Below are 27,170 nucleotides of genomic sequence, written 5' to 3'. Positions count from 1 at the left end.
ACAGCAGACATAGTAGTAGATGTTACTAGATATTTCTTGGAAACCTTCAAGGATATAACTATAGAATGAACAGAACATGAATACTACGTATTTGCCATTTCACGTCCCAAGGCTGAAATGAAATATTTTGGTTGGTGGACTTCAAATAGTACTATCTGTTTGGTGAAGTTAGAAGTAAGAATGACTTTCATTTGGTCAGATAGCAAAGATATTAGTTACTTGTGTGTCACTTTTCTGTTTTAATTCAACTGGTTTTACTACTCGACCTCAACAACGAGCTGATCGTGCATGTGTGTGTCTTGTGCTGTTTTAATAGCATTAAGCTACGAATGAGTTGGACAGGTGTCCTTTAGTTACTTTGCAGAGTTTGTGCAGTTTCTGCATGTTTGTGCTTCTTTCCAGCAGTGAAAATAATACAACCATTAAAAAAAAAAACAAAAACAGTTGTTTAAAAATATCACTGTGATGCCTACACTTTAACAAGATTTTTTTTTTTCTAGCCATCCATCAAAAACTAGAAGCGGATGGCACGGAAAAAGTGGAAGGATCCATGACGCAAAAACTGGAGAATGTTCTGAACAGTAAGTTTTGTCCTACCACCCTAAACTATTTATGGATTTTATAACAAGCTTGAGTATAGTTCTTGGACCTGATTTCACAGAAGAAGGCACTACATGGCATTTTAGTATTTATTTCTTAGTAGTGATGATTTAATGAGCATAAAGTGGTATTAAAAACATTGACAATGAATGTCCTGTTTCTGCTTGCACTTTATTTATGAGAAATCATAATTTGAAAACAGGCCAGATACTCTTCTTAAGAAGTAAGTTTTGCTGCCATAAAAGAGACCACTCTATAAATAGCATCACCCAAGATAGAAAACTGGTGAGAGGCAGAATTTAGGATCAACATTGACCCAAAACCTGAAAAAAATCTACTTGTGTTAATGCAGATGATATCAGCCTGTAGAATGGCAGATACTTCGCTGTCATTTATTTTATACCTTGCCTTTTTCCCCAAAGAATTTAAGGCAGCTGCATATTTAAGAGTGTCTCTAATTCTGAGAGAGTTTGCAAAATTGTGGGCCAAGAGAAATGGATGTATGCAGAGCTTTGGACCCACCCACCTCTCTTGTATGTTTGTTCCTATCCCCCAGCTACTTATCCCACTGATTTGGAGGAAACTCTTCAAATGAATCAATCCCTATTAAATTATTAGTGGCTCAGAAATAAGTCATTGTCATTCACACTTATGATGAACATTTGACATGGAGCGACAAGGCCTGGGGGAATCGTGTTGTTTTGAAATAGCAGGATAGCATGCAATTTCCCCATGAACTGGGGTGAAGAATAAAACATTTTGGAGTCCCCATGTCAGAGCTCCAGCCTGAGTCCTGCTCTTCCCCGTTCACTTAGTCCCATGAACAGAACTTCTTGGACCTTTTTCTATCTGTCCTTCTACCTGGGGATTTATGATAAGAGCGTATCTTCTAGAAGAAGCTGTAATTTGTTAACAGGTTTCCTCATTGGCAGAATTTGGGATTTAATCTAAAGAGTTTAACAGAACTGTAGATATTTTTCCCTCTGGTTATTATTATCTGTAGTGTTGTCCTTTTGCCATGTTGTTCTTTTGTCTGAGAACCCAGTGACCAGTTTTGTTGATGTGAATGTCTTCTGAATTCTACCCAAATAAACGTCTGCTAAAGCTCTGTGTAGTAAACACTGTGGGTCTCCGGAAGATGGTCCCAGCTCAAGGGTACTGTTTTCACTGAAGAAGTTGTCATCTGAGCATGATCTCTGTTAAAAACGGAGGTGATTTCAGTTAGTTTTTAGAAGGTGACTTGTAAAAAGGAACGGACACTGTAAGCATATCATTGGATCAGTGAAAGAAAATAGATTCTTGTTAAAGTTGGGGAAAATTAGTATCGGTTTCACGTGTTAGGCTTTGCAGAGTATGTTAACACAGTTTTTTTCTTTAAGGAGTAGTGAGAAAATCCACCTTTGGGAATTGTGGTATAAAAATTGTAAGGGAAATTATTTTACTTCTGTTCCTTTATAACCACAAACTTTTTCTAGAAATGTGTCACATCCAGTTTCTACTGGTTTGCTCTTTTTTGGATCAAGCTGGGCTTAGTATAAATGGCTACTTCTTTATGAGATTCTTCTTCAGGAGTTTCTGGTAAAAAAATTTCCCTTTAAGTATGTTCCTTTAGAATAACCCCTTATTTCTAGAAACTTTTTCTTAATCAATTTGATGTGGATGTTTGCTTAGACTTAGCATAAGGTTTTACTAATTCAGGGCAGCATGACCAACATTTGCTTGATGCTGGTTGGGTACAGACACTGTGTTTGGCCCAGTGTATGTGTGTGTTGGGGGGGGGGTGGCAGAGTCCTGTGCCCCAATGGCTATGTCCTGCTTGCCTGAGACTTCAGAAACTGTAAGACTTGGGAATCAGAAAAAAATTAAAGAAGTATCATGGAAAATTTAGCTTATTTTCTTTTGGAAAGGAAAGAAGTAGATTTGAGTATGAATTTAGGTTAGTTTACTTAGAATGGAAAAAGTAGCAACAGTAACTGCTTTTTATATATGGTTGTTGCTGATCTTGAACAACACAGTTTAGGGGTACCAACCTCCATGCAGTCAAAACTCCCCATGTAGCTTTTGACTCCCCAAAAACTTACCTGCAAATAGCCTGCTGTCGACTGTAAGCCTGAGAGAAAAGAATAAAGTTCGATTGTAACATATTTTGTATGCTATTTGTATATGTATGTTATATATTCTTAGAATAAAGTCAGCTAGAGGAGAGAGAATGTTATCGAGAAAATTATAATGAAGAGAAAATAGAGTTATTTATCTGTAGTGCTTATTGAAAAAAATTGCATCTAAGTTCATCCACACATTTCAAACACATAACCCTTGTTCAAGGACCAGCAGTGCACATGAAGTCGTATGTCCTTTTCCTGAATTATTTAACATGAGAGTTTTAAAAACATGGCAATGCTCCTGACTCAGCCTCCAAAGTGCAATATTGACTATCAGAAACTTGGGCCACATTTTATTCAGAGTTTGCGATGTCAGAGCCTTGCATTAAACTTCTGTTTTGTTTTCACTGGCATGTGATTCTCATATTTACCTTTGCACTTAACAGTCTCCCTCTGATTTCAAGCCAGTGCTGCAGCAGTGCCTGTTCCCGAACATCACTTGCCCAACTCTATGTCCTCCCTGTCCCAGGAGGCAGGCAGCACTGTGGTGCAGGAGAGCATCACTGAGGATGGGGACAGAGCTGCTGGGCACTCAGCCCATGGCCAGTGCCACTGAGAAATTGAGTGCTCATTTTGATTTCAGCTTAATGAATTTCTGTTGAAAAGGAAACTGTCCCACACAGCCTGTAGCTGCTGTGCTGGACAACGGTGTTGCCTCTGTGTTCACGGCAGCAACAGCCATGAGATAGCTAAGGCTTTGCGTGTTCCCTAAGGGTCAGGGGTTGCCCTAAACATTCTCTGTCTATTCATCCCTCACACTTGCCCTCTGGGGTGTGTGCTTATGTCTCCCTCCTATTGATGGAATCCCAGAAAGGTCGTGTCAGTAGTAAGCGGCAGAGCTGGGATTATTAGCTAGAAATCTGCCTCCAAGTGTGTGGCTTAAACCAGGACAGACCTGGCTGTGCCTGGTCTTGATAGGCATGTGTTCAGTTGCCACAGGTCAGTGAGACACCTCATATCCCCCCCACCATGGTTCAGACCCACTGATTGCATCTGTAAATGACAGATGGCCCAGATGGTCAGTGACTTGCCACTGCCCCTATATGGCTGTTGTCGGTTCACACAGGCAGCAAAGTGTAGGGTGGCGCTGCCCCTTTGTCCCCCAGTGAGGCACCCACATTGTATTCTGCAAAGATGGGAGAGGGGATCAGCTTCTGAAGATGAAAGCACAGCAAATTGCACGTGGTGCTCGCAGTATAAGTTGAACAGTGGAGTTCAGTTGTGATGGGACTGAGTTTTAAGAAGAGTAGCTGACTGGACATGTGGGCACAGCCACAGTTCCAGACGTCTCAATATGTCTGGCCAGAGACTTGGTGATAGTGGACTTCGGGATGGCACTGAGGAATGTGTGCAGAGAAGATGCTTATGGGAGCCCTGGGATATAAGCCGTGGACCTCAAAGTTGGATGAATGCCCTTAGAAAGGAGCATGATGGGCCTCTCTGGTGGCCTTGCACTTAAGTCTCAGCGCAATCGCTGCTAAGACCTGAGTTCGATCCCCGGCCAGGGAGCTGACCCACATGGCGCAGCAGACCTCCCCTGTCTCAACTGCTGCTCCCCTCAGCAGTGTATTTCAATGGATCCACCTGTTCTGCTCCCTACTCCGTTTCTGATGAATCTTCTCACTTCCCTCCCCCATCTCGTAGGCCTATGCCCTAGTTCTTCTACACACACAAATAAAGCATGGTAATCTGTCACTCACAGAACAGACGCCCCCTACAGAAATGTGAGTGATAAAAGGAGGCAAACAGTCTTGATGATTTTAAGAAAAAGAATTTTCAATGTTTCTAACATTTTAAATTACAGTGCACTAACCTTACTATTTTTTTCATTTCTTATTGGTGACCACAGTGAACTTTAATGTTCCGACAAAAGTGTCTAAAAGTCACAGCATGACAGTAATTTTCCCTGTGTGGTTAAGATCACTTGCTGGGGTCCAGCTTGCATGGCCATTTCTTGGTGTGGGCACCCACTCATTGCCTTTCTAAGTAAAAAGGGTTTGGAGGCTGGTTTTTAATGAGCATTTATTGAGCACGTGTTTGTTCTATCCCAGGTTGGGGAGACAAAACTTTCTCTTTGCTTCTAGGAGTGTGTAAACTAATGAAACATGCTGGCTCCCAGGCCAGCAGAGGTGGGCTGATGGGCAGTGGGTCCACGGTGTCCCAGCAGGAAGCTGGCTGCAGGCAGGGAAGCAGGAGCCAGTTTAGCTGCATGTGAGGGGGGCCTGTAGACAGGGTGGGCTTGTGATGGGCTCTCTGTGGCCTCGTGGCTGTCATCTTTATCCTGAAGGTGACTGCAGAGCCACTGAAGGAGGTTACTAAGGGATGTGATGCTGCAAATTTTTCACAGAATGTTCAAGTGTCCAGTGGTGGAGTGAGAGCAAATCTTTCAAAGCTTTTAGCCAACGCACGGGCAATGGAGGTCAAGGAGAGGTGTGAGCAGGTGCAAAGGGTAGCACAGGGTCACTGGTTTGATGTGGGAAGTAAGAAAAAGGAGTAGTTAGTGTTAGCTTCCAGATTTCTGGCCTCCAGTGGAGGATGACAGAGCAGGTTTGAGGCATGAGAAGAGCAGTAGAGAGGAAAATGTCAGCTGGAAAAGGCCAGACACGTAGTCTGGGATTCCTGAGAGTCAGGGCCCCAGTGTCTTTCCTGCTCTCATGTCTTCCTCACTGTGTCACACTAAGCAAGCTGAGTGACAGCTTGGGGCTTCAGGTGCCTACAGTATCAAAGAGGAATAAAAATCATGCCTGTCTTGTGGGGATAAACAAGATGAAAGGAATTAAGAATTAATACCTGTTTTTAGAATAATCAATAATCTGGGAGAATGAATATAAAGTCTTTAGAATTAGCCCCTAGCATGCAGTAAGTGTTATAGTGGCTGCCATTATTTATGTCATGTGTGACACAAGCCTATAATCCAAATATATGTGAAAATGCTTGCAAAGATTAGCCTTATTATGCTCCAGACCCATCTTGAGATACAGATTCAGGAGTCAGCAGTATAAAGTAGTCATGGAAGCAACAGAATTGAGTGATTTACCCAAGTAATATGTGTAACATTAAAAAAAATAAGAAAGCCAAGGACTTTAAACACTGAGGAATTCCAGTAAGGGTCAAGTTTATAGAAAGGAACTCAGCAGTATGCTGGTAATGAGTGGTATTCAAAAAGAAAGAAGGAAGGAAGGAGTAAAGAAAACTAACTCCAGCATCGACATTGCCAGTATATAAATTCTCCCATCATAGTTGATTTTAAGTTTCCAACTTGACATGACTGATTCTTGCGAGTGGTGTGAGCCAACTTCTGCTCTGCATTCACCCCGAGTGTCCAGTTCTGTGCACTTGGTGTCATTGTGGAGCCCGGTATTGGGTGTGGCACTAACTACACAAGCAATATCATTGATGATATTGTGCGTGCACTGTCCTTCATTATAGATGACAACCTGGTATTTTCTGGAATCTGTTAAGAAACTGAGATAGGTTTAGAAGGTTTCTTTGTGGTCTGATTTTGCTATGAATTTAAGTATAGATTTTAAAGTTACCTTAAATTTCCAGATATTTTAGTGTTTCCTTCCCTACTCTCATTCAACTTGCCTGCTCTTGGGGTAAGCTGTGTTGTAGGGTGTGTATGTCTCTCCTCCCCAACTCATATCAACTGGGGAATATAGGTTAAAAACCACTCCAATCTGCTGTCTCAAGCGTCTGTGCCAGACAAAGGAGCAACAAGGGTGCTTCAAAATACAAGAAAGCACAGTGTTTACTTAAGTAAACTTGCTTGGGATGATAAGATGCCATTAGAATGACATCACTAGCTTTCCTCGATGACAGGCTTTTCTGGCATAATTAAAACATTTCTCTGTCAGTGTTAAGGCCGTCAGCTCAGCAGACAGCTCTGTGCAGAACTCAGCTGGCTTTCTCTCCAGTCACTCCTTTTCTGGCTTTACTGAGATATAATTGATGTGGAACATGGCGTGAATTGAAGGTGTACTGGTATAGATTTGATACATGTCTATATTACCCTGACTGCTCCTTAGTCATATAATTCAATTCTTTTTGTGGGTGGTGATAACTTTTGAGGTCTCTCAACAACTCTCAAGTTTATGATACTGTGTTAACTATCTTCGAGTCACTATGTTAGCTGCCCAGAACCTTAGCATCTTCTAACTGGATGGACATCTCCCCCAGACCTCCATGTCCCACATATAGGTGAGACCAGACAGTCATTTCTCAGACTCTGTCTCACTGACATAGCTCTCATAGCCTAGTGCCCATAGATCCTTCCATGTGGTCTTTTGCTGTCTTGGCCCACCTTCTGGGGGTGGCCAGAGTGTGATCACGGCTGTATGACTGCTGGTGTCTGTGCCTAAGACAATGACAGTCACTGCCCAGTGGCTGAGAAGAAAGCACTGAAGTGGTGAGAAGAAAGCACTGAAGTTTTAGGTCTAGGCTCTGCCCAGGGCTGGTAGATGAAATAACAACACGCAGAGTCCAGAGGTGTGGTTTTCATAACACTTGATGTCTGAGGACATTTGTTCTGTGGTTACATACTATATGTTCAAGCCCTGACCAGCTCCCTTAGAATTGCGTGTTCTGGGTACAAGAAGGTGGAGGACAGGTACGCCACGATCAAGGCTCACAGGGGCAGCTCATGAAGATGTAAGAGATGCCTGACCGAGGGCTTGTTCACAACATGGCTTCATAAGTGGACAGTAATGAAGAGTGCAGAGTGGTAGTTTCGTTTTCTTATTAGTAGCCCTAGAAAATAAAAACATAAAGTGTGTTTTGTGAGCTGCTGGTGATTTTTATCTTTTTGCACGAATCTTAGTTTTACTGCCCTCATTTATAGAACATAATCATTCTGTAAAATTAGTTATGAACTCCTCACATCTTATTGTGAATGCAGTAAAATTCACAACAGAATCATAACTGATAGACAGAAATTATCTGCAAATTGCAATTATTATCTTGTGTCTTATAATTTATCTTTGAATGCACTAAAGAAAATGTTCTTTACATATATACATACATTTCTGTATCAATAAATTGTAATTACAATTTTATAATTTCTGCCTTGGGTTTTTTTTTTTTGTAAAATGTTTCTATTTATAAGTGGATTTCCTACAAGTAAATTATTTTCATACTTTTTAGAGGAGTTAAAATTATTAGTTGGTGGATTTTTTTTTTGTTACCTTTAAGATGAGCAATATCAAATTTTTAACTCTTCGGCTTTTTTACCCCCTAAATTCCTCTATTGTATATTAAAGAAAAAAAATGCCTGGGTATTCAACATCCATAACTCACACATAAACTAATGTACTTTTTAAAAGTACTCAATTTCATTCACCTATCTATTCACTTCTGAAGCCACAATTCCTGAAGTTATATTTTTTAAATGCTAACAAAATATGTAGTAATAATTTCCTTTGAAAGAAAATCCCTAGTCATATTTGAGAGATTCATTTAGCTACCCTTATGCAGGCTGGTGGCAAGAAGGGGATATATTTTTTCTCATCTTTGAGTAGAAACTTAGTATTCTACATCAAACAGCATGTGGTGAAAAAAGCTATCTTGACAAAACAAAGTTTTTATATTAGGTCTTTAAAATTTCAGCAGAATTTAAACATTATTTAGATAAAACAATTATGTTACAAAGACGACTTTTAACACGATCAGGCCACCCACAGTGTGGACTAGGGAATACGGCATGCAAGCCACCCAGTGAGCCTGAGATCATTTTTTCATCTTTGCTTAAAGTGTAGTCACTAGACCAGATAATGTAGAAACTTTTTATGAGCAGCGATCAAACAGTCGAATACAGTTTATCCTTTCTCTCCCCTTTCCTTGTGGCTAATTAAAAATAATTCACAAGTTGAAAAAGTATAGCTATTTTTGTACACAGTAAATTTTATTTTAGATAAAGCACCTCTTTCATTGTAGTGATTCATATGGTTTGAGGATGTTTTAGATAAATATATGTATGTAATGCCCAATTTATGTATAATTTTGTAGGAATTAGCTGATTTAAGAAAGATTTGCTTAATGATATCATTAAAACTTTGTCATTTTAAATTGCTTGTATACTTTTCTGTGTCCGCTACCTAAGGAAATAATTTTACCAAGAAATAGGATTAGTTTTGAAAGATTTCTTTCGAACAGCTTTTCTGAAAAGTGTTTTCCTTGTTTTGTTTATTACCACATTCGTAGATACTCCGGGGAATTCAGTGTATGTGTAGGAATGTGTAAGGGCATTTTAATGCAGTTCGAATGAGTGAAATAACCGAGGGGCCCATAATTGTCACACAATTTAGAGATATAGCTAAAATAGATGTAGGCTCATATCAGACAATTCATTTGGGCTGGGTAAGGTTTTTTTTTAATTGGCTACCGTTCTCAACATATGAAAAAACTTTAGTGGACAAAATAGAAATGTCATTTTAGCAAATCACCAATGACCTGCAGCAAAGCTGACTTGAAATGGCTGCTGTTTTTCAGCAGAGCTCCCAGGGCCATCTGCCACATTTAATTTCTGTTGCTCAGTTACACAGTCAGTTTTTAACCTCAATTTCTTTTTGTCCTTGTCATGTAGGAGCGAGTACTACTGCTGACACATTATTTCAAGAAGTGTTAGGTCGAAAGGACAAGGCAGATGCCACCAGAAACGCCCTCAACGTGCTCCAACGATTTAAGTTTCTCTTCAACCTCCCTCTAAATATTGAAAGGAATATTCAGAAGGTAAATGCACGTCTCTGTGGCTTGGCTGTGTGAGCGGCGCCGTTGATCTTAAAGAGTTAAGAGGTTTTCGACCTTAACACAGTGTCTTCTTTACACTTTACTGACAGTTTCCAAACTGTTTCTTTTCTTTTTTGAAGGGTGATTATGACGTGGTTATTAATGATTACGAAAAGGCCAAATCTCTCTTTGGAAAAACGGAGGTTCAGGTTTTCAAGAAATGTAAGCTTTGTTTATTACTTTTACATCTTGTACTCTCCTTTTATAGGGAGAATGTGGAACGCATTCTGTGAAGAATGATTCATGTGTTTTAGTTTTTGTTTATGTGGTGCTCTTTTAAAAATGTAAAAAAAAAAAATAGCAGTGATTTCAAAAATAACATCATTGCTTTTCTTACTGAGATTTAGTGAAACAAGCAGCCATGACAATGGCTAGGTTAGTCTCAGACATTCTTCGCTGCCTGTTAACCGTGGGCTATTAAGAAATATTTTGTACTGAAAAGAATCAACTTTAGATATTTTCTAGAAATGGAAACCTACATTTTAACCTCTCCTCTTCAGAAAGATCAACACATTTATGAATTCTAACATAAACTGCACAAATTTGAAATTATGTTGAATGCCCAGAATCACAGAAAGTGAAAAACTTAAAATGACTTTGATAATGCCTTGTCAACTGGGGGAAATGTCAGGAGCCTTTACTAAATTCACACATGAAATACCTAAGGACTCAGAAAATTTCATTTTTTTTTTATGGTAAATTTTCATGCAACAAAATGCACAGACCTTACACATCACAGGTCAGCAAGTTTGACAGACGCACACACCATGTACCCCACACCTCGACGGAATGTTTTCATCGTTCCAGAAAGTTCCCTTGTGCCTCTTCTCAGTCAGCCTAGATGCCCCCAAGGCAGTCCTATTCTTCTTTCCATGATTTTCACTGCAAATCTCCCTTTTGTAAATCTCACGTCTTCTGTGTGGTTTCCTCTTTTAACAGATTATGCTGAGGTCGAGACACGGATTGAAGCTTTAAGAAAATTACTTCTGGATAAATTGCTTGAGACACCATCAACCTTACATGACCAAAAACGTTACATAAGGTAAATCTGTGAGAATTTTAACAAATAGTGCATGTGTGTGGTACTGGACTCATCATCTAACTCTTAAAGCTAATTTGGGGGAAAGTAAGGAGGCTGATGAAATGGTGAAAGGGAAGACAAGGAGCAGAAATGTAGGCACATTTGGCGGAGGGCATTGGACTCCTCTGGTCTCATAATAAATATGGGCACATGTGCTCTGTGAGGGAACAGCATGTTGCCATGAGGGAACAGCATGCTGCCTGCTGGGGGAGGACACATATCCTCATTGCTTAGTCAGCTCTTCACCCTGCTCAACAACAGCCTCCCCAACCAGTGGTGTGTGGGGGTGCTGCACCCTGTGGGCTGTCTGGTGGGCCATCACTGATGGGGACTAGCTGCTGACCCTGGATGACCTCGTTGGTTCTTTTCTTTAGTTTTTCCATTGATAAAATGGACAGGATATCACAATCTACACCCCAGGTAGTTACAAAGATAATCAAAAATACACTTAAGTATTTAACATAGTACCTGGCACCTGGCGATTGATGACTGACAGATAGATAGATAGATAGATAGATAGATAGATAGATAGATAGATAGATAGATATAGAGTTTATGACAGAATTTGGAGATAGTTAAAGCATATAAATTAGATACTTTTTTATTTATGATTTAAAAATACTTTGTTTTTTTCTGCCATACTTCTCAGAATCAGCTGTTCTTTCCCAAACTTAATGCCCTCCCTTTTTAATTAGTGACATCTATTGACTATCCATTCACTGTAAAATAATCATAAGCTATCTATGCTTATGCATTGGACTTGGTTATTTTCAGGTGACCACTGAAAATAGTTGGCAGGCCCAGGGAAGGTCCAGCCTGAAAACTGCAGTGTTGGTGGGGATAAGGGTCTGCACCCAGAACCAGGACCCTGGCAATGTGGTGGGGGGATGGCAGGAACTTGAGCTCGAGTCAATGTCAGCATGTTTGTTCATTCGGGGCAGTGGCAGTGGAGTGGAAAGCACTAGAATCCCTGCTGCCGCTTCCGGGCTCTGCAGGGACACAGACACAGATTCCAGCGATGTGGTGTCTGTCACTCTAGTTCTGCAGTGTGAGAGCGTTTGCCTTGGGCCTGCTTTACAGGTAGAGGCCCCTGAGCTCAGCCACCCAGACAGTAGACCCACAGCTCTCTGTCTGGCTCAAGCCTGCCTTCGCTTCTCTAAGTTGCTTCTGTAGGAAAAAAAAAAAAAAAAAAAAAAAAAAAAATATATATATATATATATATATATATATATATATATTGCAGGGATTTTTCTGGCCTGTAGAATCATAGAAATTTACAACTAGAAATAAAATACATGTGAATTACCCAACTGCTTTATCTTAAAAAACATAAAGACACAGAGTCCCAGGAAGGTTAGTGGTTACGTCCAGGATACTCCGTGGGCAGTGTCTTCTTGTCTTGAGTTCCTCTGTCTTCACTCACCATGCTTTGTATGTATTTACTGTTCCATTCTATGATATTTGCTTATCATGACCTGTTAAACCTTATCGAATGTATGATTTGTTTATTAAATGAATTACCATTTATAGAGCTGACTCACATGCACTTCTTTTGAGTTGTTAACTTACCAGACGTCATTTAAGAGATGGTAGGCATCAGAAAAAAGATTGTATTAAATGGCCTGTTTATAAATGCTTTTCTCTTGATATTTCAAAGGGAAGAGAAGAAGAATGTCAACAAGAATGCCGAATAGTTTACTTAAATTTTAGTTGTTTTATGTGTTATCCTTTTAAAATTATGTTTAATCATTAATAAATAGGAAAAATCACATCATAACCAGGCCATCTACCTGCTGGACTTTGAAATCTCTCATGAAAGGTACTGTGAGGACCATGTGGGGCAGAGCCAGCTTTGTCACCAACAAAAAATCACCTGTATTAGCTTGATACACTTGAATCAGTTCTCCTACAAAATCAAAGTTATGCCTAGTTTTATTCACTATTTTATCTGATTAAAAATGTTCTGATTCTGTTCACTCTACTCCTGTCTTAATGCTAGGAACTTTAGCAAGAGCAAAGTTCCATTTGCTTCTTCGATGTCAGTGTAATCCTACCCCTGGTAATTGTTAAAATGCAGTCAGAATATGGTTAAAAACTTTAATTCTTAAATTAGAAAAATGTTGAACTCATCATAATTAACATTCTTTACCTTTTCCCTATTTCAAAAAGGCCTTTTCAGAAAGTGTTCTTCGATATGCAGTTTTAAAAGAAATAGCAATACCATGTATCATATTCTAAACAAAGATCTTTGAAATGAAACTACTTATTTTAAAGCTCGGTACCAAAAGAAACGAAGAAACTTATTTGATTAAGTCAGTTAACCAAGGAAAAGCCTAGCACAGGTTGTACTCTTGAACTGAAATGCTCTAGGATTTCTGAGAGAGCAATTTATCCTCCTTTACAAAACCCTTTTAATGTGATACTTGTTAATAAGATGATAGAAGGAGCATTACTATTAGATTTTGCAAGAGCCTAGACAATTTACAAATGTAAACATTACCAAAAAAAGAAGTTTATTGATTTCTCTTGCCATATTGTCCAAACAAGAATCCTTGTGCTAGGCCCTCTGTGTGGCTGGACACTACTTTATAAATGAAAAGAAAGCCGTTTTCCTAAAAGAACATGCCTCCACGTTAGCCCTGCTGTCCGGTCTGAGGACATCACCAGCATAGGGGCAGAAGAATGGGCCTGAACACACCTGCCCTGGGACGAAGCTGAGACAGATCATCCCCAGTAGGAAAGGACAGAATCGTGCGTGGGGGAGAGAATTGACCCAGTTATATATTTGTCATATTTATATTCTGGACAGTAAAAAAGGAAAACATGGTATAAGAGGAAGAATCAGATTGGGTTCTGAAAACTCTGAAATGAACCACCTATGCAAATTCATTGCAATTTGTTAAATTCACATTTTCTTCCCAGCATGCTGGTAATTGATTTATTGCATTTGAAAGCCTCTTTGCATCCTGTAAATAAACAGTGGGGGTTGAAGGGGGACATGTGGTGTCTTGGGCAGCCCTATGCAGGGCTGGCCACCCGATTAGGGGCCTGTTTTGCAGGATCACCTGATGCTCAGCTGCTCAGAAGCCGGTTGTCTCCACTAACCCGCGCAGGCCAGAATCAGGGCGGGTAGTTCTCAATGTGATGTCAGATTTCTTCTCAGTGTTTTATACTCCGCTAACTTGCTGCAAAATGCACTTGTGTCCCCTGTAATTAGGTGCTAATTGAGAGATCTATGAGTAAGGGAGTCTGATTGGAGAAATATGAGAGAGGTGTGATTACAGTTTGGCCACAAGTTACAGCTCGTAACCATTCATTAAAATTTATCATTGAACAAAAATCTTCAAACCACACGGCTTGTGGTTTAAGAATATTTTAAGACACCAGCTTTTGGGAGTTGGTTTATTGGATTTAACTTGTCAGACTTACCTATTTCATGAGAGCCAAGGGCCAAATCTTGAATGATATTTGGCAGAAAATTTTCAATCAAAATCTATTTCAATTGTCTATTGGCGTTTGGATATTTTATGTATAAAAAAGACTTTAACTATTTCAAGAAACTATTTGAAACTAAGAAAACTGCCCTATACCACATTTCTAGGCAGACATTGTCCTGTGAATTAGAGTTTAGACTCAGAGCTACGTGCATGTCTCCTAATCTCTTCATGGACTAAGAGACAACCTGAGTTCCTGCCCGCACCCCCCCCACCCACTCTGTTTTTGACTGTCTAGGAAACAGTGTCACACTGCCACCTAGTGACAGCATTTCAGCCCAGAAGGGAATTCAAGGAACAAAACCTGAAATTTTAAAAACGTTTGCCAGGGGTCTAACGCTGGCTCCACCTGTGTTTTCTGCCATGGCCAAGAACGAAGCAGAAACACTCTCTGAGCCAAACGTAAAGGTAAAGATGAGTTCTCACGTGCCTTTTTTTAGAAATGTCTTCACATGTGCTTCTTTACATGAGTAAACATGCTTCTATCTTTATAGGACTGTCCTGACATAGAGAAGCTCTGTCTTATCCTGATAAGTATATAGGATCACACAAGTTGTTTTTGTCCTTTTATACAGTCTAAGAGTTTTTTTTGAAACATTTTTTTTTAAGATTTATTTATTTATTTATACAAGCACTGGGTACAGTCAGAAGCGCGGGAGGGTGAGAGAATTCACCAGAGCCAGAGTGGAGAGCAGAACAGGCAGACTGAAGAAGTACACTGCTGAGGGGAGCAGTGGGCGACAGGAGAGGTCTGCGCACCACGTGGGACCCTGACCTGGTGACCCGGGATCCAACCGGCACTGCAGAGGCTATGGGCAGCTTTGCATCTCAGCGCTCAACTGCTGCGCCACCGGGGAGGTCCCTAAAGTCTAAGATTTTTAATTGTCCTTGTGAAATACATGAAAAGGAATGTGAACTAATTTCACGTAGAACAAAGTATTGAAGGCTGATGAGTGCTTTATTAATTGAATTTAAGTTTAATTTTTTTTTAAAAAAAGTAGCTTGTCCTGTGGGTGCAGAGAGGAAGCCCCTTGCTCAGTGCTGGCCTTGCTCTTCCAGGTACCTGTCGGACCTCCACGCCCCAGGTGACCCCGCATGGCAGTGCATAGGTGCCCAGCACAAGTGGATCCTGCAGCTGATGCACAGCTGCAAGGAGGGCTGTGTCCAAGACCTCAAAGGTAAGTGTTTCCACTTCCGCCCCTTCTTCTGGAGCATGAGTGGGGGCACCCACTAGTTAAGGAAGCTGGCTTCACTTTCTTCACTTTCTTGCTATCAGTGCCTGTTTCCTTGCCTCCCCTCCCCCCTCAAGCTCCCTCCCCTCCCCGCCCCACACCACCATGATACCTGGGTGAGGAGCAGAGCTGGGAGGGGAGCAAGCTCCCCATGTGTCCACTTCCATGGGGACTGGCAGCACTGATGAAGGTTTGGTTTAGTAAGCAGGTGTGAGAGGCCACACACTGTCACAAGAAAACTGTCCTTGGAAAACAGCATCAGTACACTCGTGGTTCCCTCTAGTGCATGCGGAGCTCATGGTGTGCCCGGTGTGATGCCAAGTGAGTGAGCAGACCCCCACCCCCATCCTCGTGGATTAGACAGTGGACAGTGACAAGAGATACACAGGCCTCTCAGCCGTGGGGACAAGTGCTGGGAAATTAGTGGCTCAGAGATTTCCTCATTGCCTGGTGATATCACAGAGTTGGCCTTCCAGGCCTAAATGGTGTGGCCTGCTGCACACCGGCTCCATGATACAGCTACCTGAGCCCCCATTTTACATGTGTCCCTTGTTGACTAAAAGTTCAGTTGACACCTGGCTGTAAGGAAGAATGAAGTTAGGAGGATGCTTAAATGGTTGGGCTGAAAGGCATCGCAGAGAAGGCTCTGTCGCTTGAACCTGGAAGGATGTGAAGTAAGCTGAGGGCAACTCCAGCCTGAGAGAAGGAGCAGCTGTTGCAAAGGCTCTGAGGCAGGTGTGAAGGAAGAAGCCACAGCTGCATTCACATGTAGGAGATCAGCTTTTCTTTGTGTAATTCAGTCCTCCCACCAGTGGCCCAAGGTGGTGGGGATGGAGGAGATGAGAGCTATTCAGAAACTGCAGTTGACAGGACTACTGAAGAATGAGGAGAGAGGGAGCAATGGTGGGTGATTCCCAGCCGTTGTGCATGGGCACAGTCGAGTTAAGGTGTGTAGACAGGAAAGTGATATTAACCCCTTTGGTTGAGACAGGTTGGCCTTGGAGTTGTATGCCTTGCATGTGGAGATATCCATCAGGCTGTTTGGATTTCAAGAGCGAGAGATTTGGATGAGATCTGCTGGGGGCTGGTGTACTTGCCCACAAGATGAGAAAAGGAGGGCCTCCCTGGTGTCACAGAGGGTTAAGACGCAGCCTATGAGTCTATCCGTAGCCACTACAGCACGAGTTCGATCCCCGGCTGGCCAGGGAGCTACCCACATGGCACGGCAGTCCTCTCCTGGCTCTCCCGCTGCTCCCCTCAGCAGTGTATTTCAGTCAGTCTGCCTATTCTGCTCCCTGCTCTGTCTCTGGTGAATCCTCTCACCCTCCTGCGCATCTGGCCTGTACCTCAGTTCTTGTATGCATAAATAAATAAATCTTTAAAAAAAAAAAAAAAGATGGGAAAAGGAGAAAACTCAGGGCAGCACTTTGGGATGTGAGATCAACAGGGCTGGTAGAAGAGAAGCAAAGGAGACAAAGAAGGGGGTGCCGCTGGGACTGGGAGGGAAGGGAGAGGGTGTGACACTAGAGCCTGCAGGGGAGAGGTGTGAGCACAGGGTTTGAAAGTGAAGAATAAGACAGGTTCGTATTGTGAGTAGTGGGGAGTACAGAATTACACCCCAACCTATTTAGCAGGAATTTAAAGACGCTTCCTAAAGGAGGTGATATTTCCATTGAAGCTATAAATGAAGAAAGTCAGTGATTGCTTGCTATTTAAAAAGGCATTGGGAAGAGTGTCCCCGATACCTAGTGGGTGCTCAGTGAACAACTTCCATCCCCCCACTCTAAAGAGGGTGACACTGTCCAAACACAGCAGGATCTCAGAGGTCTGACCAAGGATTTTCCTACCTATGGTCGTAGAAACAACCCAACTGTGTAATTTGGTTAGGAAGAAATTTGAAAGTCTGGGATGGGTGTATAATTTGGAACGACAACATCCACATTATTTGAAATGAGAGAAAGTGCCAGGAAATTTCATATTATCTTATTGTCATGTTCATACCTGAGAGAGCTGAGAAGCAACATCCCACTGTGAGGGGCTGATTCTTCCTTGAGACACACCTTTACCTTGGGGGACCCTCTTCTGCCATCCTTTGCTTTGAGTTGCTCTCCGTGTTCATCCAGAACTGCTCAACATCAGCAGTTCAGAAAAAAATAAATGGCCATAGTTTATATGTAGCTGGAACCCTTTTTATTTACTCTGTCCAAGCTTGTTGTAGAACTTACTTGTTACTGGTGAAATAATAAAAGCACATACGTTAAATGAGACAAGATAACACACCTGAAATGAACCCATTTGTTAGTGATGAACTTTGCTTAAAGGTTTTTGTCAAAAGTTTGTCCTTTCGATTAGGAAGAAAAACAACTTACAGCTCCTTGAACATGCTACTCTACAAATTTTGTGACAACACAGTGTAAATTTCCTCTTAGTCACATATGTATAGGTTCTATTTAGATATAATTTCCCTTTGTCCTTCAGAAGGACATGCTTAACTGTGTCCTCTCCAGTTGTCACAAATACTCCCTATTTAAACAACACTGGTAATCCTAGCATAAAAGAACCTTTTACTGGAAGATTGGTCTCTTTGGAGCTCACCTCAGAAGCAGTTTTTAATTATTTTATTTTGGAGACTTGCAAATGCATTTAAAGGCAGAAAGGGTAATAGAATAATGACATGTCCATGTGCTCACTCTGGTTCCAACTGCCCTTACCTCAAGGGCCTTTGAAATAATCCTTGATTATTTCAGCATACAATTTTCAAAGACAAAGATGCTTTAGAAAATTGTAACGGAAACACCACTGTCATTACCTAAAGATTAGCAATAATTGATATCAAATTTTCAGTTAATTTTCAAATTTAGAGCAACTTTTACCATCTCCAGTATCTAAGTGCACAGGCACTGTGTGTTTTGAAATGACCTCCACATAAAGGCAAATAATAAGAAACATGGCACAAGATAGATGGAATGTGAGTTTCCTGGTGTGGAAGGAGTAGCTGCTAGTAAAGCCAGGTCCTCTTGGACCAGTTGTCAGTAGATCCGATTGTCGCTGTTCATGCACACACATGTCATCAGACACACGTTGGCTCTTTCGTAGACACTCACCTGTATTTACACAGAGGATGTGATTATACTTAGTACGCGGAGACGTCTGTGTGGTCTGTTTATATAAAATATCTGCCTTAATCATAACTGTGCTGGGAGTCAGCAGTTTTTCTTCTATATGACCTACAGCCATTCTTGTGATTGGTATCTGCGATTGCCCTAGGTATATTGTTTGACACACGCATGAGGAGATGGGCAGAGGCGTGCTAAATAAAGGTCATTTGGACTTTGTATGGTATGTGTTCTCCCAAGTGTGGCATTTTAAATCTGGAAGAAATCTGGGGAACTGTCCAGTTCCCTAAGTGACCTCAGGTCCATTTTGCATCTGAGGAGATGCCAAGGACAGCCCAGCTTCCCCGAGTCCTGGGTAGGGGCAGACCCAGTGAGCTGTCTGATTTCTCCCCCTCCCACTGGCCTGCACCGGGCATCCAGGTAGGACTGACGCTTTGCAGCTCCCCTGCGTTCTGTGGTTGATGCAAACTCTCATGAGGCAGTGTTGCTGGACACGATGGACATGAGGACCTCAGCCCCCGTGTCTCATGTGCCTCCTCTTGACAAAGCCTCGCCATCTTTATTCAGGCATCTTCCCCCACCCCCTGAACCTGTTTTCAGAAAGCTTGTTGCTTTCCACATCTAAAGAGCGAGTTGTAAGTTCTTCTAGTCTCTCTGCCCATTGGACTGTTAACACCAGAAAGAGACATGACTATAATCATTTAAAGAAATCCCCGGGCAGAACAATGGTGAAGAATGGAGACAGTCTTGTGAAATAAAATACAATTTAAAATAGTTAGACTGTAAATATTTCAGCCAGGAAAAGGTTTCTTGTTGTCTTTTAAAGTAAAGCCAGTCTTTGTGCTTGAATTTAAGAAACCCAATTAACATATAAATGTATTTTTTTAAGTCTTAAGGTCTTTACATGGTGGTTTAAAGCAAAAATGTTAATTGTATTTAGTCTTGTGGTCTTTAGAGAAAATTTTATGAGCAGAGATGGTGATAGATTTTCAGAGACAGCAGTCCTAACGTAAAAAACACCTTTTTCTAAGAAAGATTCTTTTGTATGAGACATTAGTCAGTAGAGGTGGTTTATAAGGTTGATGTCCATATAAACACTGGATTGGATCTTTCTCTGGATTCCCATTTTTAATGTTAGCATGTCCTGAAGCTAAGGTGGCACTCTTTGGGACTCAGACCTGGAGATCACCCTTGTGTCTTCTTGCAGCGCACCCCTTACTCTGCCAGGGCTGCCTCCACATGTAATCTCTTCTAAGGGGAAATAAAGATGGGAGAAAAATTAGAATGAAAGATTAGTTTTCCAAAGTCTTGAAAGTTTAACTACTAATGGGAGAATTTGATTGTGTTTTTTTTCCCCCCCAACCTGAACTGGTTAACCATTTCTGTTCCCTATATATGCATCTGTGCCTGAGCCCGGCCCACGAAACTCTTACCCTTTGTAAGAGTGTCATTCATCTCTTAAAATTCCTGTGAAACAATCCAAAATTAGATGATGTCTTCAGGTTTCCTGGCAGGAAGAGCCTTTGGTTAGTTAGCCCCCCACTGACATTCTCAAACAGGACTTTTAAAGGTGCCCTTCAAAGGTGTTTTTCTCTTTGTTCTGAAAATGAGTTTAACTCTTAAAATGTATGCTGGCTATTCTTTTTTTTTTTTTTTTTTTAAAAGAGGCATTTATTTATTTGTTTGTTTTTTGTTTATACATGCACTGGGTACAGTCAGAAGCGCGGGAGGGTGAGAGAATTCACCAGAGCTAGAGCAGGGAGCAGAGCAGGCAGAAGGAGCGAAGTACACTGCTGAGGGGAGCAGCGGGCGGCAGGAGAGGTCTGCGCGCCATGTGGGACCCTCCTCTGGTGGCCGGGGAGCAGCCGGGGATTGAACCGGCGCTGCAGAGGCCGCGGGCAGTTCGCAACCCAGCGCTCAACTGCTGCGCCACCGGGGAGGCCCATATGCTGGCTATTCTTAATAATGCTAGGAAAATGGCTGAGGCCTGCTTAGAGACTAATTACCCCCTTCCTTCTGATAAGCACGTAAACTGGGATGTATTGGGATAGGGGTACAGTTAGGGACAGTTAAAACAGCAATAGCTCAAGTGAGCTTTGGGTTCTTAAAAATACTGACCTGATAGACTGCTCTGTATTTGTGACTCAGGTTCCCTTTGCAAAGGTAAGAGATGATATATGTCACCCCTGCAATGTCTATTCTGGGTCTTCATAGCACAGCTGTTACAGAAGAGAAATACTGAGAGCAGAGGCAAATTATCTACCATTTAACTACTTCAGACATTCAGCAGATTATTAGATTCAGTAGTCACTGAAAGAATAGAAATGCTTATGTTTATCCAGTGATCTTAAGCTATAAAAAATCATTGCTTTCAACTCAAGCTCATAAAATACATGCCTAAATTATAATACAATATAATACAATAAATATATTGTATAGCTAATGTACAATTGTGTAAATCTTTACAGTGTAAACTCATTTTTCTTGATATTTAAAAATGTGACTATGGCCTTGTGTTCAAATTATGTTCATAATTATATTGCTTTTTTAATTGGGCTTGTTAGATATAATTTTGGTATTTTCATAATGTAGGTGAGATAGACTTACTGTATGCTCAATTCAATTGCAACCTCGATTTTAGGAAACTGGCATCAAATTCATCCAATTTCCTACAGAACTACAAAAGTATTTCTGTGGTTAAAAAGACAGTAAGTGTCTGTTTCCACATATATTAGCTCTCATTATATTTTTTATTTTGAAGTTATCGTGAGGTTGTACATTAAGAAGGTTCTTCTATGAATTTCTTCTGGTGATTAAAAGAATAGCTTCTGCTGAATGTTGATCCTAGTGGTATAAGCCCAGAATAACGGGAGCTGGTTTAAAAAGAAATAGAGGGAAGGCAGCTGGGACAGATCTGAGACGGTAGCTGGTTTCCGTCTCCTCCTCCTCATGCCTCTGTCCCTTCTGACGCAGACCCCCCCGGCTTCATCTGCACACTTGTTCTTTGCCTGTTGTCACTGCAGATTAATTTTAAAATTGACTTTAGAAGATGAAATGCCTCATGGGATTTTACTGACTTGCTTTTAGACCTATACGTGCTAAAGGAGATCTGGAAGAAAGTGGGCTGGGAAGAGAGAAGCAGGAAAGTGCCAGTGTGTGATTAATTGTGGTAAAAAAATCCCTCCGCAAAGGGGTGGCCTGCTTTTCCTTTCCCTTTCATCCTATATTTTAGAAAAGTGGGGGGGGGGAGTGATGTTCAGTGTGGTGTGCATAACATCAGAAATTGTCTCTGTTGTTTGTAAACAGGAGTTTGAGTATAAATTTCTATAAGCAACTTTAATTACCTGAACGCAGACCCACGGGTTTTTGCACAGTGATTGTGGGTTTTTCTTTTAATCTGGTTTGAAAAGACAGAATAACTTCCAAATGAAAACTAAAACGAGTGATTATGGCAGTTTCTTGAAAGTTGGTTACTGAGACCATGAGAATTTGATTTATTTTTTTCGGACAATGTCCCTTTCGTCAGTAGACCCTGTGCATGTGAGGGCAGCTGTCAAATTTCACAGGAAGAGTTGGATCGAATTCTTTTTACTCGTTTCTTCCATTTTACACTCGATCCTCTTCACTTTACAACGAATGCTCTATCTTTGTTGGATCAGACAGGCCAGCAAGGCTCATGTCAGAAGGATGTTTCAATTTGTTATCTGGCTATCTGGCAGCTGGTTCCTTTCTACTGTCTTGGCCTACTGTACATCTGAAAGAAGACTTCTTGCAGCTGGGAGCCATTTTATGTCAACCACGTCCCCTGCCCTTACAGAAAAAAATTTCTGACAACCAAAGTCAAGCATGCACCGAGGCTGGCATTAACTGGTGATTTTGAAACAGTCGTTAGGACAGATCTCTTAATTGCTGCATTCTGTCATGCTTGTAATATTGCTGTTAAATATTCAAAGCATGTTTTCTCCATCCAAATCTATACGTAACTGCAAAAAATGTGGTGTGCTTTCATGAAATCATAAATAATTGTGTCGGTTATTCTCCTGTCCAGCTTTTTATTGCAAGTTTTTGGTTCTTATTTTGGTAGCCAGCGTCAGAGACGAAATGACTCTTCAAACTTCACACCTGCAGTTTTGCTTTTAAAATGCATTTCTTCCCTGGAACCTTGATGAGGTTTGTTCTGACACCCTAAAAAGTGCAGTGAGGTTAAAGAGCATGAAAAGCCTCCCTTCCTCTGATTGAGACAATTAAATGATCCCCTTTAAATTGAGGAAATGCCCCTGTAGGAACTTCAAACATATAGAGAATCACGGGATCAAAAGAACATTTTTATCTGTTGACACAGGTCTGATTCCTGAGGAATCTGTTATTCTGCCGTGTTGCGCCCACCCCACCCCCGCTTCTGTGTGGTGTGAGCCAAAGGCTCCCCATCCTGCCCGTGTCTGCGGAGGCCCTGGGCCTGCATGTTTGGTCAACAAGCAACAGTGGGTGGTCGGGCCTCCGCGCAGGACAAGGGCCCGCTGTGCGCAGGAAGATGTGTTCAAAGGTGTTTCGGGCAGTAAGGAAGTCGGCCGCCCTTCTGAGAGCAGGGGGCTGCAAATCAGCGCCCCCACACTGTTGTGGGCTGTGAGAAAACATGCTGCAAGGGGCACGCAGGATGAGAAAATGCAGGGAACGCGGTCACCTGGCCCCACAGCTGCAGGCGCCCCTTCAGAAAGCTCTTCTCTACCCTTTCTGCTGTGTGAGTTCTTTAGACAAACACTGACGACTATTTGCATTTAAAATGGGGAAAAGTTGCCCAGCTTGAGTTGAAAGCACTGGATTGATACACGATAAGGTTTCCTGGAAGTCTTCTGGAACATTAGTGTACTAAGCGTTCTCTATAGAATCTTCTTAAAGGCAACGTGGGTTTTGGACAGGAATCAGATTTTTCATGTAAACCCTTAAGGTTTCCAGCTCCCCTGAGCTTATCAGAGCTGGTGGGTTAGCAGAGAGCTGAAGCCTTTTTATCTAGAAGAAATCCCACAGTTGTGGGGTGGCAACACTAGCCAGTATTTCAACTTGCTAATAGCAAATCGTGAAAGATCGATGGTTTATTTTCTTAGAAAAGGCATACATTTTATTTCTACACTGCCGCTTTCACTCCTTTGCTGTGGTGACTAGCATTGTTTTGTTAGCCTTCTGAGGGGAATAACTCCTGCAACTCCGCTAAGTAATCCCGCTTTTCTCTTATTAAAACAAAATTTCTGTTGTTTACATAGTATTCCAAAAATGACTTTTCTACTTTTATGTTTGTTTGTAATCTGTTAAATTTCTCCTGAATGCTTATAATTAGAAAAAGAGTTCCTTTGGAGAATGCTGCTGGCATGTTGTGGAAGTTTTATTTGACTGGAGAAACAAAAGCCCGACTCTTGATTGTCAGTAATTAAGAAGCTTAGTCTTTTTTTTTTTTTTTTTTTTTTTTTTTTTTTTTTTAACTTTTAGTGTTTGAAGAAGTTTTCCTTCCAGGATACTTCTTCCAGGTGTCTGTAGAGGAGATCTATATCTTTTATCTGATAGACTGGTAAAATTGAAACTCGAGCACTAGTTTGTGGATTTTAGAAGATATTGCTTATAGCCTAAGACTATTTAGTTGTAGAATCTTGCTTGTGTCTTTTTTCCTACAAGCACCAGTTAGAATTTTAGAACTGGAAACAGAAGTCTGTTACTTTTACAGGCTATGTTCCTGTTGGCAAGTTTTGTTTCCAGAGTGATCTTCACCATGCAGTTACTCCTCAGATAACCTCCACCTTTGACACTGGAATGGAATAATCCCCATCTTCCAAGCACTTATTCATTTGAGTGTTTAATTGATCATTCTTCTTAGTGTCTTTAGAATAGCCAAGCTTTAAGGTCCACAAAAGTAAATACTGTGACCTCTCACCGCTACATTTTTTAGCCCCTTTCATATTTTCTTGATGTCATTTCCCTTTAAGGCTTAGTTTTCACACTCACTGAAGCATAGAGGCAGACTCCTTACACATTAGAACACCACCAACTAGGCTGTTATATTGTAGGAAGACTGAGTAGAATAAGCATTTTTTCCATTTTCTTTTCAGTGGTGATTTAAAGTTTCAGATTCAAAAGTTAATCATAGACTCAAAATTGTACATCTAAAGGAGTCTTTAAAAATCGCATCATTTCAAGCCCTGATTTCTCTCTGCTGGGAGTGGAGGCCTGTGGCCACTCCTTGAGCTCACCACAGAACCCGAAGCCCATTGCACAACCATGAAAGTCTTGGGTAGAATTAATGGTTTCCCCAATGCCAATGATAGGGAACTATTTGTTAGTGTTAGAACAAGTAAAGGCAGAAAGTTATCATGTTTTCATCAAGACTGTAAGTAATAATCTCTTTGATCAAAAGCATTTAAAAACGTCCATCGAGACAAAATCCGAGCAACGGTTCATTTCTAGAGAGCCTTTACAGTCAAGAAAACAAATGGCCTCTTATAACTCATATTAGCAAGTATTAAGTTTGAAAAGAACAAGGTCAAACACAATTTCACAAAAACTTTAGTTTCTGCCACCTGCAAAGTGTCCCATCTGAAGCTGACATTCTAACAAAAAAACAGAAGTTTTATGTAGACAGCTGAGCCCCGTCCTCAGCGGGGTATGAAAAAATTTAGTTTATCAGGGAAAATATACTGAGTCCTTTTTTTTTGCATATGACTTTCACATAAATGAGCATGAGCCAAGGAAATTTGCTGGTCTCATTCATAACCATGTTTTGTATGTAACACATGTATTTCTCAAACGCACCAAGAGTCACTGCTATCATATTGTCAAGTAAAACAGATACGAGAAATAAACTGATTTCTTGTAAGGTATTTTGAAACCTCTTACTGATTTTATATGTTCCAGAAATTTTATTTTCCTCTTTTTCTTTGTTCTGTTGCAATAATGCTTTACTTACCATCAAAATCACTTCATGTTTGTAGTAGTTTCCTGGGGTAGAAATACCAAGTCATGTGATTGAAGCTAAAAAATTGTTAGAATCCCCAAGGTTGATTTTTTTTTTTTTTTTGACACCTGATAGTAAATAATTTCTGACAACTGAGATTTAAAATGTTTCCGTTAATTTTCTCTTCAAAGGATAATCCTCCTAATTCCTTGTAAAGTAACTCATCGTGTAGGACCTTTCTTTCACTGAGGAAAAAAAGGGGGGAGGGAGCTAAATGTCAGGGAGCAGTTTCTTAGTGCTAGGAGCCCCTTTTAGGGCCCGTGTGCTTGTGTGCGGTGCTGAAGCTCCATCTTCTGGTCATTCTGCAAAAGTGCACCCTGCAGATGGGTTCCAGATGCCCCAGTCCCAGTAGTGGGCGTGCTGTTCCAGAACTCTGTGGTAAGAATTAAGCATTTATTCTTAATTCAGAAATTAAGGAATTAGTTCTTGTGACACTCTCCTTTCCTGATCTAGAAAGTAATGGTGTGGTTTCTAATGGAAGAAAGGCATATTCTTAACATAGTGTCTGTTAGGAAACGAATAGAAAAATCAGTCTGTTAATCGATAATAACTTCAAGTTGTAAGCCCGCCACTTGAGGGGAGGGGATCCCTCTCCTGAGGATCCACTTAAACAATGATAATCATATTCTTTGTAAGAAGGGTGCAAAGGTTATTTTTAGGAAGCTTGGTGTGTTTTCCTTCTCAATCAAAAATGTATATAGTTTTGAAACCTTCAAGAGTAATGTGGAAATTGTTTTCTTGCACCTTTTTAAAAGAAGTTATAATTTTTAATATAAAAGTCAGCCCCCTTTATATTTCCTTTTAAAGTATGTCAGAGAATTAACATTTTGATATTAATTTTGTGAATTCTACAATAAATACCAGTGGCAGCTATGTAAACTTCAAAGGAAAAGTGTTATAAATCATTTAAAATTACACTCAGGACTCCTTTAATATAGAAAAGAGTCATTGATACAAATATTTTTTGTTCACTGTGTTATCACACATAACTTATTTTGTTATTTTAAAATATTGAATTCTGCAAACCTTATCATAAATGTAACATTCATAGAAATGCATGCAAATAAAGCACACAGCAGAGTGACTGAAGCTCAGGAAGTCTTCAATAAAATCCTGACCCAACAAAACAGCACATCAAATTATTTCATTTTAATTTCTATCAAACATACTGTCAGAATTTGTGAGGCCCGCAGGAGACAGTGCCTGTGGTGTCACATGATATGGCTCATATCATGGCAGCCTATGGAAGCAGGTTCCCCTTTTACTGTATTTGAATGATTTATTCAGTGGTTTCTCTCCTGCCTGTACCACCTGGAGAGCATGGCCATATCTGTTGTCCATTATTTCACCCCCAGGGCCATCAGATCCTGGCACAGAGGAGATACTCAATAAATACTTGTTCACGATCATTATAGAACTGACATTATCAGTAGCAAAAATTACCATGTATTTTGTCTTTAGCACCTGACAACAAATCTATACGCTTTTAAAATTCTCCTAAGTTATGAGGACTAGAGATCTTATTAAATAATATACTTATCAGTCCCTCAGCACTATGGAGGTAGTTGCTTGCGGAAGTTCGGTGACTATGGTGAGTCCAGAGATTTCATATTTAATCCTTCTCCTGGGAAGATAGTACAGCAGGTTTTCCAGTAACATCGCTTCTTTCTGTTCGGTATCATTTCTTTATCACATTGATGGGAAA

General features: G+C 40.8%; 1 protein-coding gene across 3 annotated transcripts in view; it reads left to right on the top strand.

The window, feature by feature from the left end:
* Positions 1-27,170, top strand: part of EXOC2 (exocyst complex component 2) — a 206,482-nt gene that overhangs the window by 91,873 nt on the left and 87,439 nt on the right. For all 3 annotated transcript variants that reach the window (XM_037519163.2, XM_037519162.2, XM_054698416.1), the window contains 5 exons: positions 501-581; positions 9,343-9,488; positions 9,626-9,707; positions 10,485-10,587; positions 15,180-15,298. In XM_037519163.2, coding sequence (XP_037375060.1) covers positions 501-581; positions 9,343-9,488; positions 9,626-9,707; positions 10,485-10,587; positions 15,180-15,298 — 531 coding nt within the window. The remainder of the gene's footprint in view (positions 1-500; positions 582-9,342; positions 9,489-9,625; positions 9,708-10,484; positions 10,588-15,179; positions 15,299-27,170) is intronic.

The sequence above is a fragment of the Talpa occidentalis genome, unplaced genomic scaffold, assembly GCF_014898055.3.
Source record: "Talpa occidentalis isolate TD23 unplaced genomic scaffold, MPIMG_talOcc4v2.1 talOcc4.2, whole genome shotgun sequence".
Taxonomy (NCBI): Eukaryota; Metazoa; Chordata; class Mammalia; order Eulipotyphla; family Talpidae; genus Talpa; species Talpa occidentalis.
This window is presented reverse-complemented; position numbering and strand designations above follow the sequence as displayed.